At 29.4% G+C, this 16065-nt stretch overlaps 1 protein-coding gene across 4 annotated transcripts; it reads right to left on the bottom strand.

Moving 5' to 3' along the window:
• Positions 1 to 135: 135 nt before the first annotated feature.
• l(2)gl (LLGL domain-containing protein l(2)gl) lies at positions 136 to 15869 on the bottom strand. Of its 4 annotated transcripts, none has more exons than XM_089179888.1 (14): positions 14571 to 15869; positions 9351 to 9448; positions 8671 to 8761; positions 7344 to 7585; positions 7122 to 7260; positions 6645 to 6859; positions 6267 to 6552; positions 5406 to 6165; positions 5168 to 5324; positions 4915 to 5060; positions 4315 to 4831; positions 3988 to 4199; positions 3180 to 3312; positions 136 to 2965 (listed from the first exon to the last, which is right to left on the bottom strand). In XM_089179888.1, exons 1-14 carry the CDS (start codon positions 14652 to 14654, stop codon positions 2881 to 2883), a joined length of 3165 nt encoding a protein of 1054 aa, XP_089036014.1. In that variant the 5' UTR covers positions 14655 to 15869; the 3' UTR covers positions 136 to 2880. The 4 variants fall into 4 exon arrangements, with proteins under 4 accessions (XP_089036014.1, XP_089036015.1, XP_015182083.1 ...); XM_089179889.1 differs by having other exon boundaries at positions 6645 to 6832; XM_015326597.2 differs by having other exon boundaries at positions 136 to 2947; positions 14571 to 15866.
• Between the last annotated feature and the right edge of the window lie 196 nt (positions 15870 to 16065).

Here is a 16065-nt window from a genome sequence, read left to right as displayed (position 1 = left end):
GATAAATAGGAATTTGAAGGGCAGTGTTGTTGTATCTCTTTCATTTTTTTTTAATTAATATGCAACAATTATATTATAACAAAAAAATAGAAAATTGATTCGAATAATTTATTTTAAAGTGCGGATTCATTAGTATTGTTTTTATCTGCTTTATTAAAATAAATCGTCATACTATACAATAAGCTAGAAGATAAATTGTATGTGATACTTTATGTATAATAGCTAAATTGGAGGAGTTTAGTATCACGTTTGTATATATGCGTGTATGTGGATTTTAATAAGTGAGCTTTATATGAAAATTTAAAACTTTTTTAATTAGTATATATGTGTCTGTGTGTATGTGTATGTATATGTATGTGTATGGTAATAATGTAACTACAAAATTTATCTACAAAGGCCCTGTGCAATTAATGTTACACGTAATAAACTGTACATTTGTCTATGGACGTATGTTTTTAAGTTAATACATTGGTATATATAATTAGATCAGGCATGTAAATTTGTATATTTCGTTAGTCAAACGTTTTGGGGCCAAAATCACGTAGATTAACATAATGTTGCTGCCATTCCTCGAGTCCTTAAACGTTTTATGCAAAATGCATAAAATGTAATACGCTCGCAGTACAAATGTTATTTCTAATTTGTTTTATTTCCATTTATCTTAAATTAATTCTAAACAATTCTTCAAATATTTGTAATCTAATAAAAGTGGCAAATAAAAATAAATCGTCTTATACAATGACTTATTATATATTAAAAGATATAATGTATTAAAAAAAAATATATATATATATATATTAAAAAAAAAAAAAAAAAAAAGCATTAAAAGCAAAAGTATACATGTAATGAAACATTATAATATATACTTGTATATAAAATAATATATAAAGTTCTATTATTATTATCTTGTTAAACGAAGAGCGTTGTTATCAATAAATCGCAAATATAATATAATATAAAATACGCCCAGTTAAATAAAAATGATCACTGGTTTTCCTAATGACAATTATTAAATGCAAAGATAAAAAGATTATATATATATATATATATATATATATATATATATATAATTATTCTTTTTCAGTAATAATAATCTATTCAAAGCGTTCCTGCAATTTTTTTCTCAAATCTCTTTCAAGTGTCTTTTCCAAACAAAAACAAAAAGCGCATACACCATTGTAAAACAATAGAGAATAATTTTTCTTACAAAAAAATTCCTATCGATTTAAATGAGATCAAATAAAATTTTGATATCCTTGTAAAAAAAATTTATACGATTTCAAAGTTACTTCATAAAATTGATGATATGTAAAAATGAATTATTATTATTATTATTATTATTATTAGTATTATTATTATTATTCTTTCTCCAAAAATAATTCTAAAATTGATTTTATTTAATCAAATAGTTTGGAAAGGAGACTTCTCTACTAACACGTTTACACACACACACAAAAAAAGGGGACGATTTTAACAGTAACTTTCACGATAAAATAGAAAGAAGACTTTGTGATTGTAAGAGTAAGTAACATTTGATAAAAAATATATTTTCAACACGCTTCATTGCTTGCGTCATGGCAATTGGTATGTATGTATGTATGTATGTATGTATGTATGTATGTGTCGTTTTATAATATTATTTTTATCTTATTAATTTTATTTTATTTTACTTTTTTTTTTTATTATTTTATTTTATTTTATATTTTTTTATATATATATTTTTCTTTGTTTTTATTATAATCTCTAAAGCTTGTTCGTGAAAAAACGTCCGTAATTATACTTAAGTATCTATATTTGTCGTTATGTTCAGAACACGTCAAAATCATATATATATATAAATGTGTATGTGAATTATTTATTAATTTATGAAACATTCTGATTGTTCCGGAACATTTCAAATATTGCAGTCAATTTAAGTCTCGTTCTGTATCATGTGAAATACAAATACTGGGGGAACTTCAAGAAACAGTGATTGTATTTTAAGATCCATTGTGTATTATTGTATATATATATATATTTTTGTTGTCTTCTTTCTTATATTTTGAATATTACTTGCTTTTTTCTCTCTCTCTCTCTCTCTTTCTCTCTTTCAATACTGTTTCTTATAGTTTAATTATTTATATAAACTTATATTTCGTGTTATAATATGGCTGCCATACTCACAATTTACCAAGTGCCGCTATTGTCTGTACAGCAATAAGTATTAAACTATGATTATATCGAATTAAGTCAAAAAAAAAAAATAAAAATACGATCATCAAAAAAAAAAAAAAAAAACAATTATTTCATTAAAATTGTATCATCTATGTATAATACGTATTATATAGTAATCAAAAAAATGACTGACTTATTTTTTAGATACGTTTATAATATCTAATGAATCTGCACAGTTTCATCATTCGCAAGATTTTATCTAATATAAAATAGTATTTAAAAAGAAAAAAAAAGAAAAAGCTTAAGTGTCTCTTTCCTTTTTAAAAGATGAAATTAGCAGTGAATAAATGTGATTGAATTCGATTAAAAATGTAATATTATCTAGGCCTATAGTTTCACCAAACTGCTAAGTAAATTTGTCAAGACCATGTAAAAGATAAAAGATAAAATGATGTGCATAATATTCATAAAAATTCAAAGGTGTTTTATAAATATTAAGATCTTCATGTTCTTGGCAGTTGTATAACTTAAGCAGTTTTTTTTTTTTTTTTTTTTTTTTTTTTTTTACATATGTTCTCTCTTCAATAGTATTATTATGGTCACTCGTAATTAACATTAATGCTGCATATTAAATTGTAATTTAAAAAATCTACTAAACCTTTTGTTTTTTTTCTCTCTCTGTTTTCTTTTTTATACAATTAAAACCGATGTGATTATTATAGAAGTTCATGATGTCACTTCCATTTTAAGGCCTGCCAAACGATTATTGAGTTCTTCCGATGATGGTGCATTTCTGAAAATTGAATTGTTACTGCCAAAAGAATGGTCAGTACACGTCAAATATTCATTAATTAGCTTAGCATAACTACAAGATATTGCAGGATCAAATAATATACTCATGCAATATATATACATATATATATATATATATACTTCATAGGAGATTCTAAGCAATAAAAGCGATACAAGCACATTTGACGTTTTTTCTATAATCCATGTTGATAAATAATGAATATTCGACTCACAGTAAATGATCCTTAACACTGTCAATGGTGATATCTCCAACTGAACTTAAATCCTGTCGTTCATCTTCCCCATTCACCTCAGTGATACTTGCGGAAGGCTGCAGGGAAGGTTCCTTTGGAGATTCTTCACCACCTAAAAGATACGTGTTCAACAATCGAAGCTGATAATCTACTGCGCAGATTAATATTTCCATTAAATGAGCAATACTTTATAGCAGTACTTACTGGGATTGCTAATTTATTGGATTTACCAATAGCAACTAACTCCTAAATACATACATACATACATACATACATACATACACACATGTATATATGTATATATTTTAGTAGGACGTAAAAAAAGAAAAAAAGATTACTTGGGTTTTACAAAAATCAAACCTGAATCATTTATTTATTGGATAACTCTATTCATAAAACTACCCAAGTTCTCCTTCTTATTTCTGTTCCTAATATGCATTATTCCTAAATACTTAAAAATACTGCTTACAATTTCCAAATGTTCTCTACGATATGTATATATATATATTATAAAAGTCCTATTTTTTTGTTTCATATAAAGATCACATCAAGTAAAAATTATTTGGCACATTAAAAAATGCTGTTTTCTATATATAGAAAATCCTTAATTCTTTTTTTTTTTTTTTCAATTATAATTACTACGCGATTTACTTGAAATATATACGTATACGTATATGTTTATATATATATACATACATATATAATTTTGCACAAAGTACATGTAATATGTAAATTGCTCACATATTTGTAATTTATGTATGATGAAAAAAAACTGTTCTATACTAACTGGAACCTACAACACCATTCTCAGCTGCATCTTCGTTAACAGCTTGTTCTTCTGCACTAGTTTCTGCAGATACTCTAGCACTAGGTGGTAAATTAAGTGTACAATGGGCTTTTGTTACTTTTGTCGCTGATAATGAGATGCGTTGAAGTTCGGAACTCGAATGAAGATATAATGCTTCTCCAGACTTTGTGAATGTTAGGGATGAGATACCACTAGAAAAAACAAAAGAATCAATTATTTTAGTTTAAACTTGAAAAAAAAACTTACACACGAATTAAACAAAAATAATAAATTATCATTGAAATGAAAGAAAATATTCGAACTTACTTAATGTCTTCTCGTTTAATAGCAGCTGCATTAAGTTGTCTTCTTAATTCTGGGATACTGAGTATTAAACAATCTCCAAGATTCGTCAAACAAAGTAAGCATGTTTCCATATGCTCTGCCGTAGAATCGATTGGACATGTAAACTTAGCAAAGCCTGTTTTACGTACCCTGGATCCTTCATGAGCAGTAAGTTTATATTTGCAATTAGGTTTTAATGACGGTAGATTGAAAATTTTAAATTGTTCTTCGCTTGCAATTAATACTCTATGTGGTGATGCCATATCTGGTCCAGGTGAAACACCTTTCTCTGCTTCAAAAGGTTCTGGTAAAGGTATATTCGAACCATCTAATATAGTTATAGCAATGACTGGTGCACGATGCTTCAACTGAATTTCTTTTCCAAGTGTACAATTTACGTCTTCTTCTGTTCTCCTAACACCAGCAGGTATTGCTAAAGTAAAAACATATACTGTCCCGTTGTTAGTACCTGCCCAAAGCGTTGGAGTTGTGTTTTGCACTAAAATCAATTAAATATATAAACGTATATATATAACAATCAATTATTTTGTTTTGCTTAAGTTTGATAAATATTGAACTTACTGCTTATGATATAACTTCTTGCAAAATATAAGCATCGTACCATAGACCCTAACGCATCATCTACTGGTCTAGCTTCGACTTGCCTTTCTACCGGTTTTAATTCCATGGGTGATAAATCAGCACTTGGTGAAGATGCTACGCTAGAGCTTCTCGAAGAAAAATGAAAATTAAATTTAATAATAATTTATTGTAGAAGAAGAGAACAATATAATTAATAGGTTAAATAAGAAAAAAAAAAGAAGATAAAACAAACATTTCTTTCTTTTTCTCTATGACGGCACTTCTTGTTGGACTACTAGTAGTTGTCCGTCTTTGTGATCTTCCTTTTCTTAACCTTCTGAAAGATTCCCTTAAAGATTTCTTAAATGATTTTCGCCTAGAAATTGGTGTGTCTCCTGCACCAGAAAGATCTATGAAAAATTTGAATTAATCAATACTATTGTTTCTGATTTAATTAACAAAATCAATTGAATAACAAATAAAATAAATACCATTTGGATTAAGTGTGCATTTAACAGTAACAGGCTTTACCCTTGTGTAGTCAAAAACTGCTAAACCATGAGCTGTACCCGTAGCAAGTAAACCCCATTCACTGTGCATTGCTAATGCAGTAACAGCAGCTGGTGGATATAACTGTAGAATGCTTTGAGGTTGAAAACCAATTGCAAAGGATATACTGGCAGTCCTTACGGGTAAATGATCGTAACCTTTCCATACAAATCCATCGCGATCATTAACAATATTCATAGTAACTGCTTTGATTTCTTTATTAACTGGTTCAGAAGATATTACAGCAGTAACTACATGGCCAGCTGTTCCTGCTATTACTAATGTTGAAGATAACGGACATAAAAGAACTTTTTTAACTGCTAGACGTGGGTCATCAGAATATGGATCAAACGTGCCCACTTTACGAAATGGTGGCCATTCATCTTCGTCATCTTCTGGTGGCTGTTCAAGCACGTCTAAGTGCTCTCCGGTAAAAAGAATCGATGAATTATATTTATATAAAGGTGTTAACGAGACATCCGATGCATTCCAAAATCTCACTGTACCATCTTCGTGACCGGTTAGTAACAATTCTCTGTTTTCAATTTTATCAGGATTTTCCGGTTTGTTACATAAAATGGTTCCCCCGTCTATAGGCCATTCTTTATCCGAGTATAAGTGTTCTGTCTGTGCTTTACCAGCAGACACTATTGAATCCCAAAGTTCTTCAGGGACATTTGGAACATGTTGAGAACAAGTTACCTGTCATATTGTATTTATATATAAAAGATTGTTAAAAATATATACGTTACAACATTTTTCATTTTCCTGCCTGCAATATTATTTATAGACAAAATATTTACCGCGCTAGCATGTAAAGATACCAAATAAGGTAAAGCCATCATTTTCCATTGTGGATTTGTTAAATCAATAGCTACAATTTCTTCTTCGGCTAATACGATCAAAGCTTCAGGATTGTCTGGTATATCTTTGCCATCTTCGTCTCTGGCAAATACGGTGAAGAAGTCAATAACTTTCGAAGTAAAATCAAATACGACGTGTTTGTCTTTCGTCATAACAGTGATGGTGTGACGATCACCATAACTTGCACGTTGCATACCACCAGAAAAGAGCACCAATTCTCCATGCCTGTTAAAAATGATATTTTTATTTAAATCTCTCGTATTATAACTAACTTTCAACTTAATAATAATAATATGATGTATAAATAAATAACTTACTCGGCAGTTGGATAAACAAGAATTTTCGTGATAGCTTTACAAGGAAAAGGGCCATACGGTGTCGTCGGATCTGGTACTGCATCGCTACCTGGACTCCAGAATGTATAGGATCCATCGTTGTGAGATGAGACAAACCGACTCTCAGAAATAAAATGCACTGATTCCAGCTGTTGCGTGGATACGAATGTCTGCGTACGCGAAAACAAACCCATCAGCTGCACGTACACGTTCGCCAGAACCACCAAAGACACAAACAACAGTCAGGAACCGAGCAATAGTAGCTCGCAAACCATTCTTTATAAGCATTTTCCCAATAAATATTAACCAATTAAGCAACCTCATCTAATAACCACCACTAATGACATATATACCCAATGCATTCTTCCCAATATAATATATTATACACTAAATACATACTCTCTCATATACACAAGATTTATCAAAAAAAAAAAACAACAAAATATCGAGCAGTTTTACCTGTTGTGCTCCTGGAGTAGCTTTATTCCAAAGTACCATCAAACCTCGATTATATCCAATAAGAATGTTGTCTGGATGACCTGGTTGTTCTGCTATAGCTTCAACTGCTCCTGGATTTTTCTTATAATCGTCGGGTACACTGTTTTAAATATACACAAAATATTGTTTAAAATGTTTTAAAGGTTCTACATCATTTATAGATAATAATTATAAGCAACTCACTTTTGCATTACTACATCTTGATAAATGATGTTATCGGGTACTGCAAACGTTTTCAAATTCAGAAGATAAATGTTACCACCTTCTACTCCTAAAAGTAGATGTTCTCCGCTTGATTCCAAACACATTGCTGAAATTTTCTTCAATTTTCCTTCCAATGATAATGATTTTGTCTCCACAACCGAATTTTCATTGATTTCCCATAAATGTAAGGAATTATCATCGCAGAGAGAAACAATGCGACCCTAATTCGTCAAATATACATATACATATATTTTTATATAATATTTGTAGAAAAAAAAGAAAATAAATAAAAGTAGGAAAAGAAAAATAAGAAGAAATAATAATCGATTGAATCAAACAAAGATATAGAAAAAAAACACAATAAATTATAGTAAATCATTAGATCAAAATCGTAGAGTGTTACATTATCTTATCAGACTTAAGATTCTTTTAAAAAAAATTATCAAGATAACGGTGTGTAAGTATTCCGTGCCTTGTTACTGTACAAACACCGTAAGAACATGATTCGATCGATCTTAAAAACAAGAAATAAATTTAACACGGCTTCGTCGTTCTATGAAACCTAAATAAATACGCCTATCCTTACAGTTATCTTGTGTTTTAAGATATTTCAACGAAAAAACATTAGAGAATACGAAGAAATATACAAAATATAGAAGAACACGTTCTGAAGAATTTATACAAAAGAAAAAAAAAGTCAAACTTTCACTGTGTTGTATTTTGTGAACAAAATAACAACAACATTTAACTTTCTACGATACGATAAAACATAAGAAAGTCTATAAATAATTGTTGTTCCTTTTTTTTTTAAAAAACTCAATCAAGGAGTTATACTTTTCCTTATTTTTGTTCTTCTCTTTCTTTTTTTTTTAATAATTTATCATTATCCGCCATTCTCTTATTCCGACTTATCGTACACAACGGAGTTCTAAAAATAAAGTTTACATACAAAGAGAAGCTTTTTGCAATTAACTTACGAATATACGTTGTGAAGAAGAAGAAGAAGAAGTATTATGTTACGAAATGAAACACACGTGTGAATGTGCATAAACGAATATATATACGGTGGTATATTACCTGTGAATATTATGCAATTTACAAACTGACGCCCTATATACAAAGATATCTTGTTACATATTAGTACAAACTTTTGTCAACGACTTTTGAAACGTTTTCGATGAAATATCAGAATAATCATATATATGTCAATCTTTTATGCATATATTGCAAATATTCAATCAAAAAAGAAAAAGAAAAGAAAATAAATAAATAAATCAATAAAATGTAACCTCATTAATTTTCTTACCTCATTTGGTATGGCGACAATTTTTGTAACTGCATTTTCACCACTTTCACTGGAATGTTGACCATAAAATTCAACACCGGGTCTTCCAAATCTGTTTTCAATTACGATTCAAGGATTTTATATATATATATATATAATTAATATTATATAATTATTGAAAGTGTTTCAATGACTTCTAAGAAATTAAATTCATTCAAAGCGGAAACCGTACAGTTTCTACAGGAAGAGGTGGGCTTAGATATTAAAGATTTATATAAAAATATTAATAATATTATATTATATATTAATACTATATTAAATATATATATATAATGCTTAAGATTAAAATTTTGACTGAGTGAGAAAGTTTAGATATTTAAAAGTGTAGGTATAAATATCAAAGTATACATTTGAATAACTTTTTGTGCAATAACATTTGATGTCATGTTACCCCCCTCTTTCCTTTCCTTGAAAAAAATTCTGTCCTTGATGTGAATCATCATTGTGTTTTCTAATGATTCTTAGTAAATAAGATAATGTCTACTTTTTACTAGAGTTAAAAAAAAAAAAAAGAATTAAAATAAAATAAAACAAAAATAAATAAAATAAATATAAAAGAAAGGAAAAGTAAGGTAGGGAATATGTAGACGACCGGGGGGGGGGGGGGAACAAAAGGAAATGCAAATGAAACAAAAGGATACACTTTGATGGCGCCGGATGTCGTTCCAATGATCATCAGTCGTAAACTCGGATCCCATGCAAAAGCTGTTGGTTTGTTTGGAAAGCCATGTTGCACTGTCTGTAAAAATATATTGAAAGAAAAATCAATTATTATTATTATTATTATTTCGCCATTAATAATTATTATAAATTAATCAAAATTAACAATATCATTTACTCTATGTTATAATAATATTATTACATATAAATATTATATAATTAATATACATTTGTTCTTATACTTCTTGTGTCTAATTAAAAATGTATCATCAAATTATTATTATGAAGAATAATATTACAAATTTCTTCTATATTTTTTGTTTGAAAATAAGAAGAATAGAACGACCTAATTCGTAAAGTCTCATTCTACGTGTGTGTGTATGGTAATATGTACTTAAAACACTTGTAAACTTGCATGTGCACATATCATAAGCATGTAATTTAGCTGTCCTTCTATTTTTCTTTCTCTTCATGAACGTGCATCGTGCAATAGAATTAGACAGAGAAAGAAAATAAAAGAAAGGAAGGAAGAAAGAGGATGGAAAGAAGAGGAAGGAAGGCAGGCAGGAAGGAAGGAAGGAAGATAGAATTAAAACTTGATAAGGTTTCGTGCCAACGTAGTACAACGTACTCTCGACGTGATTTTTTATTATCTGATGTTGTGATACGTTTGAACCACTATTAAACAAAAAAAACAAAAAAATATTATTTCCTCGCGAATAAACCACGAAGATCATCATCCTGACTTTAACGTTGTCCTACCAGAGGATCACGTCTTCTAGACTTTCGATATCGATTACATCCGGAAAGGATATCGACCTGTTGATTCAGTTTACATTTTCTCGAAGCATATTATCTCACATTACAATTATTGAACGTTGTTGATTTTTGATATACTCTCTCTCTCTCTCTCTCTCTCTCTCTTGTACAAAGTGTATTATTACTTTTATATAATTATTTAATTAAAACTTATTGAAAAAAAAAAGAAAAGAAAAGAAGAAAAAACTTGTGAAGATATTTATATCGAAGGTAACGGAAAAGGGGATCTTCTTATCGTGATTGCAAGTTATGCAACTAAATATAAGAAACGATATATCGTTATGAATCATGTTTGTTCTCTCAAGTACCGGCACAATTTTTGATTTTATGATAAAAAAAAAGAAAAAAAAAAAAAAAAAAAAAAATCTTTTTCTATATCTATCTGTAAAAATTCTATGTAATATGACAATTTGATTGTTATGTGAATCATATTAATAGAAAAAACACAGATGTGTGTAGATCACACATACACGGTAGAAGTGAAACTAATTAATTATTTTTGTTTCATCGGTTTCACGTTCATTCCGTTTCACGATTTTCAAATCACCTTGATTCTAAAGAAATTTTCACTTCAAAAAAAAAAAAAAACTACATATAAACGTTTCCTATTTAATTTTGAATTGAATAACAATATCGGAATAATTGATGATTAAAATCGGAATAAATCGTAGAATTTATCGGACACCATTTTCATAATTTCATTTAGAGATACACACATACATACATACATAATCAAAGAAATAATGACATTTATTAGACATTATCTGTCAACAAAAATACATTACTTACCCGACATAAAAGTTAACGAACGATATAAAAAGTTTGATTAAATATCCAGTCGAGAAGTTTCCTAGAATTGCAATATCTCTTAACGAAAAAGATATACGTGGAAAATGTTCTTTTATCTTGTTCACGATCTAAACGCGATTATCCTAACCTCCTCCCCTTCTCGATATTGTTTGCATAGTCTCATCGTACTCTCGCTAATCGAAAATGATTGTGCAGAGTTTCTTTGAAAAGTACTTCGATCTCTTTTGTAGACAGAAAAAAAAAAAAAGAAAAAACCTTTCCATACACTTGCAATGATAACGAAGCAAAAAAAAACGTCGAAGGAGAAACAACGAAAGATGATATCGTGATCTAACATTTCGAAAGATGATCGATCTGTGTTCCCCCTCGTTTTTTTTTATTTATTTATTTTGTAATTTTCTTTCTTTTTATTTTTCCTCTTTTTTTTTTTTTTTAAAGACTGTCGACAAAAAAAAAACAAATATTTGTTCGACCGACAAAAATTCGTATCGATTTATAAATATAACATTTCGATTATACATTAGATATACTAGAGCAGCCATTTTAATTGAAAATTTCTACTTCATGTAACATTTGAGTTCTGTAAATAATTTCAAAATGTCTATTAATCCATTTAACTATTAAAATTATTATTGTTAAACATTTTTTGTTATTATTTTAAGAGTAAATAAAGACTGGAAGCTTCAAAAAGCATTTTTATATATACCAGTCATTTTGACTAGTGTGGTAAAAATAGGTATATTAAAAATGGTGATATATCTAGTGTTAAATTACTTATATATATATATAATAATAAATATTAGCTTTGTGAATACTTTTTATTTGTTTTAATCGATACTCGAACTTTTCGATAAATCTAATAAGTAATAAAATATTTGTTGAAAAAATTGAAGAATAATTTAAAAAAAAAATATGAAAAAAAAAATCTGAACGAAGGAACGATGGAACGAATGAACTGACATACGAATAAATGTACCAATGAAACGAAGCCTTGATCGTTTGACACGACGTCCCAATTGGTCAAGTACGCGAGTACTTTAATCCAAATCAATCAACCGTTGTTGTTGCGTATCATAATCGCGTCTCTTTCTCTCCTGAAACAACTTTACCGATATATAACGTTCATTATGGTCAAACGACAAAGCAACTCGTATAACAATAAAAGTTTAAATCGACAAACATTGGTATGCATGAAATGACGTAATGGGGTTTTTTTTTTATTTTTCATTGATTTGGAACTGATAAAAATGTCATTCGATTTTCATTGCTTTTCCCTCAATAATATTAAAAATGTGTTATTCTTTTCAAATTTTTTTCATATTTCTTCTTCATTTTATTTTTATTTCTAAATTTAATACAAATATATATATATAATGTATAATTATTTTATTTATGATTGTAATATATGATAATTATATTACTGGTATTAAAAGTATACTTGAAGTATGCATAATATATAAGTATGTTATTTATATTAAAACTTTTTAATTTATGCTTATATATTAATAATAATTATATTAATATAATTATATTAGTAATATTAACAATATATAACAAAGTTCTTTTAATTGTTTTATAGGAAGAATATTTATTGTACATGCAAAAAAAGAAAGTATGTATATATATATAACGTGATACACATTAATCAATGATACACTGTTGGAAAGAGAACTGTGCTAGATAATTTAAAGGATAGTGAAAGTAAAGACAAAGACTACAATAGGATACACATCGCTTTAACAACGAAGGCACGTTTTTTTTTTTACATGTACGTGTAAATAACTATGATGTCTCTGACGCTCGAAATTAGCCATCGATCAACGTTAGTGACTCGTTTACCGTTAAATTACGGTGCTTCTCGAACATATGAATAGATTTCGTACCTGTCCAATCTATCTACTACATCCGCCATATTATAATCCGCTATATGTTAATAACAATTTGAAATCAACTGATGTGAAATGATTTATGCATTACTTATTGAAGATATACATATACTGGACTGTAATAACATTGAGAATGCAAAGTGTGCACCAAACTATGGTAACCTTGAAAAATGACCCTTCTTCTTATATATATGTATAATAACAATGTATGTTATTTTTTTCTGACAATCCGGTGCATCGAGAAATATAAGATACAGTAGAAAAGGAAAGGGATAAACAGAAAGAAAGAGAAAGAGAGAGAGAGAGAGAGAGTACGTTTACTTGATAAAATGTAGATATGCACACGTGCTTTTTTATAGCAAACGTAAGTAAGTACGTAAGACATATGACAGCGGGCATCGTATTTCAATCTTGAAAGATTCGGTAAAGTAAAAAACGTGTTCCTCACGGTTCGATGATTTTCTCGGCCTTTCAACAACATTTCTTCTATCATATTTTGTTTTTCTACATATATAATATATAAATATACATGAACTTTAGAGTGATTATAAAAAAAACAAGTGGTATAAGTCAATAATAATTAGCAATCAATTTATTGCATTATTTGTATAATAAATGTAATATAAATTCCGGAATATAAATACATTTTGAATTTGTTTGTTTGTTTTGTTTTTTTTTTTAATTTTTGACTAAGAACACTCATGCATGTTTATGTATATGTTATTTTATATATAAAAACGAAATACCGATGTCTATTACCTTGAAAAATTGTTTCCTCTCGACCAAGAAGCGATATATACTATGTATAGATACATATATACATATATATATAGATAAAATGAAAAAAAATAAAAATGATGATAAAAATACACATCACTCGTGGTTTCCTCGTAATGCGATCCTCCTCGTTGAAGATTCAAATGGTAAAGAGACTTTCCTATTCTTTGTAAAGTTATAAAAGGAAAATACTACTTCCAAAAAAAGTCAAGTAAAGTAAAGTAAAGAAAAGAATAATTGCGAGAAAGTTTACTTCTACTTTTATTATCTGATTTTACGTTTACTCTCTCTCTCTCTCTCTCTCTCTGTCTCGTGAGACATTTGTAAAACATTGGTAAACCTATTTATTTGTTTTTCTTTCATTTTTGCTAATACATTTTTGCGATAACGAATATCACTGAAAAAAAGATTCATAGTTTTGTTGACACTGTCCTATCAAAACTAAGAAATCTCGTGTATCTAAAGAAATATGTAAATAAGCATTTATATATGCACACATATATTTGAATAAACGTTAGAAAAGTGGAAATTTTTTTTTATCGAAATAGACATTAGAAATTCATTATGGAAAAAGGAAATTTTTGATCCTATTGAGAATTTCGAATTAACGAAAAGAAATATATTCGGAAAATCGTTTGCATTCACAACGTGTGTATGTGTAAGCCGGCAAGAAGTGTGTGTTTAGTTAACCTGTATGTTTTGCATTTTTGTATATGATTGTCCAGTAAGTTTTTATCAATTGAAAAATAACTAATATTTCAAAACAACATATATAATTTCTGTATATATTTAAATCGGCAAAAAAAACTCTCTGGACAACTCAATAAATGTAAATCTGTATGAATACAGGTAAATTCGATGACTACCTATAATAAACCTATAGTACAACGCTACTACACTAATACTCACTTTTCGAAAGGCAAAGAGATCTTTCTGAAGTTTCTGCCGTTCGGCGGTGGGTTGTTGGCCCTTTCCTCTTATAAACTTGAGCATCCTCGTTGCCTTCGTTCACGACGATGATAACACGAGCGGCAACGTGTAAGTGCCGATGAGAACTCGCACACAAATACACTAAAAGTATACACTACATACAAACATACACACAACCAATAATATCAACCATACACTCGGCACGCGTATACAAATAAAACGTGGTAATGCAAGGAGGTCGATGTAAACTCTTCCTTTCGAATATATTTACAACAGGAGAGAACGGTACGAATTTGTATTCGCCGTTGTCGTCACTACCGTCGTCACCGACGTTGTTGTCGTTCTCGTTCTCGTTCTCGTCGTCGTCGTCGTTGCCGTAATCGTCTCGTTACTGGAAAAAAGGGCAGATACGCGCGCGCACACACACTAGAACACGACGCACAGACAAACGGGGACATACACGTTAAACCGTAGTTACAAGAGCGCGAGCAGACGGAATGTAATTAAAACATTCTTGAATGAACGGTAAATATCGCACGACGTACCGTAATAACGTGTACCTATCGTCGTCGCAAGGTGTGTTGACCGCACACGTTCGATGCGCCCGCAACACGTCAGTTCCTTGTATATTCTTTTCGCTTTTCGAAACCCCCTCTACTTTCTACTAAATCTCCCTCCTTCTCTCTTTCTTTCTCTCTCTCTCTTTCTCTTTCTCTATCTATGTACCTATCTACCTATCTCTTTTCTTTCACTCACTGAAATCCACCGCACTGGAGCAATGTGTCAGCCGCTTCGCTTTTTTATGAAATCTTCGACATGAGAATTTACGATCGTTAAGGTGAAATGTCCAATTTTAAACGCCGTTAAATCCTTCGTATTTCCATGTAATTCGTAAGCTCTGAGAATGCGTAAAAGCATCGATATCCGAAGGGACGAAGGCGTAAGCTCTTGTCACTCTACATCCGTCTCTCGCGTTCTTCGCGTCTTTCGCCCGTTAACTCCTTCTCTTGACCAATCACATTGCTCGGTTTCTTTCGGAATGCCTCGCCGTGATTCGCTAACCCTCGATCATCTTCGACTTCTCGTCGTTCTTTAAGTTCGTGCAACTTCGGCTTCTTTACAACCCGCGCGAACCAACCGAACAATGACCCCCTATCACTCCTACCAACTTTTTAAAATTGCATTCTATTTTACGCGGTATTATACCATCCTGTTTGAATTATTTTTACTTCTTATCAAATATTCTTTTATTTTTCTTCCTCTTCTGTCATCTATCTTTTATTTTTCTTCTAATATTTTTTATACATTTTTTTTTATTTCCAATTATCTACTTTATTTTAATGTTTCTTTCAGTTTTTAAATTTAAAATATTGCAAAGTAAAATATTTTATTTTAAACAAAAGAACAATTGTATAAAATAAAAATGTTAAAAAACTTATTGCTGATATTATTAACAAAACGAAATACACTAATT

This window comes from Polistes dominula, unplaced genomic scaffold (genome assembly GCF_049000335.1).
Source record: "Polistes dominula isolate Pdom_NZ unplaced genomic scaffold, Pdom_raw_medaka contig_49, whole genome shotgun sequence".
Lineage (NCBI taxonomy): Eukaryota > Metazoa > Arthropoda > Insecta > Hymenoptera > Vespidae > Polistes > Polistes dominula.
This window is presented reverse-complemented; position numbering and strand designations above follow the sequence as displayed.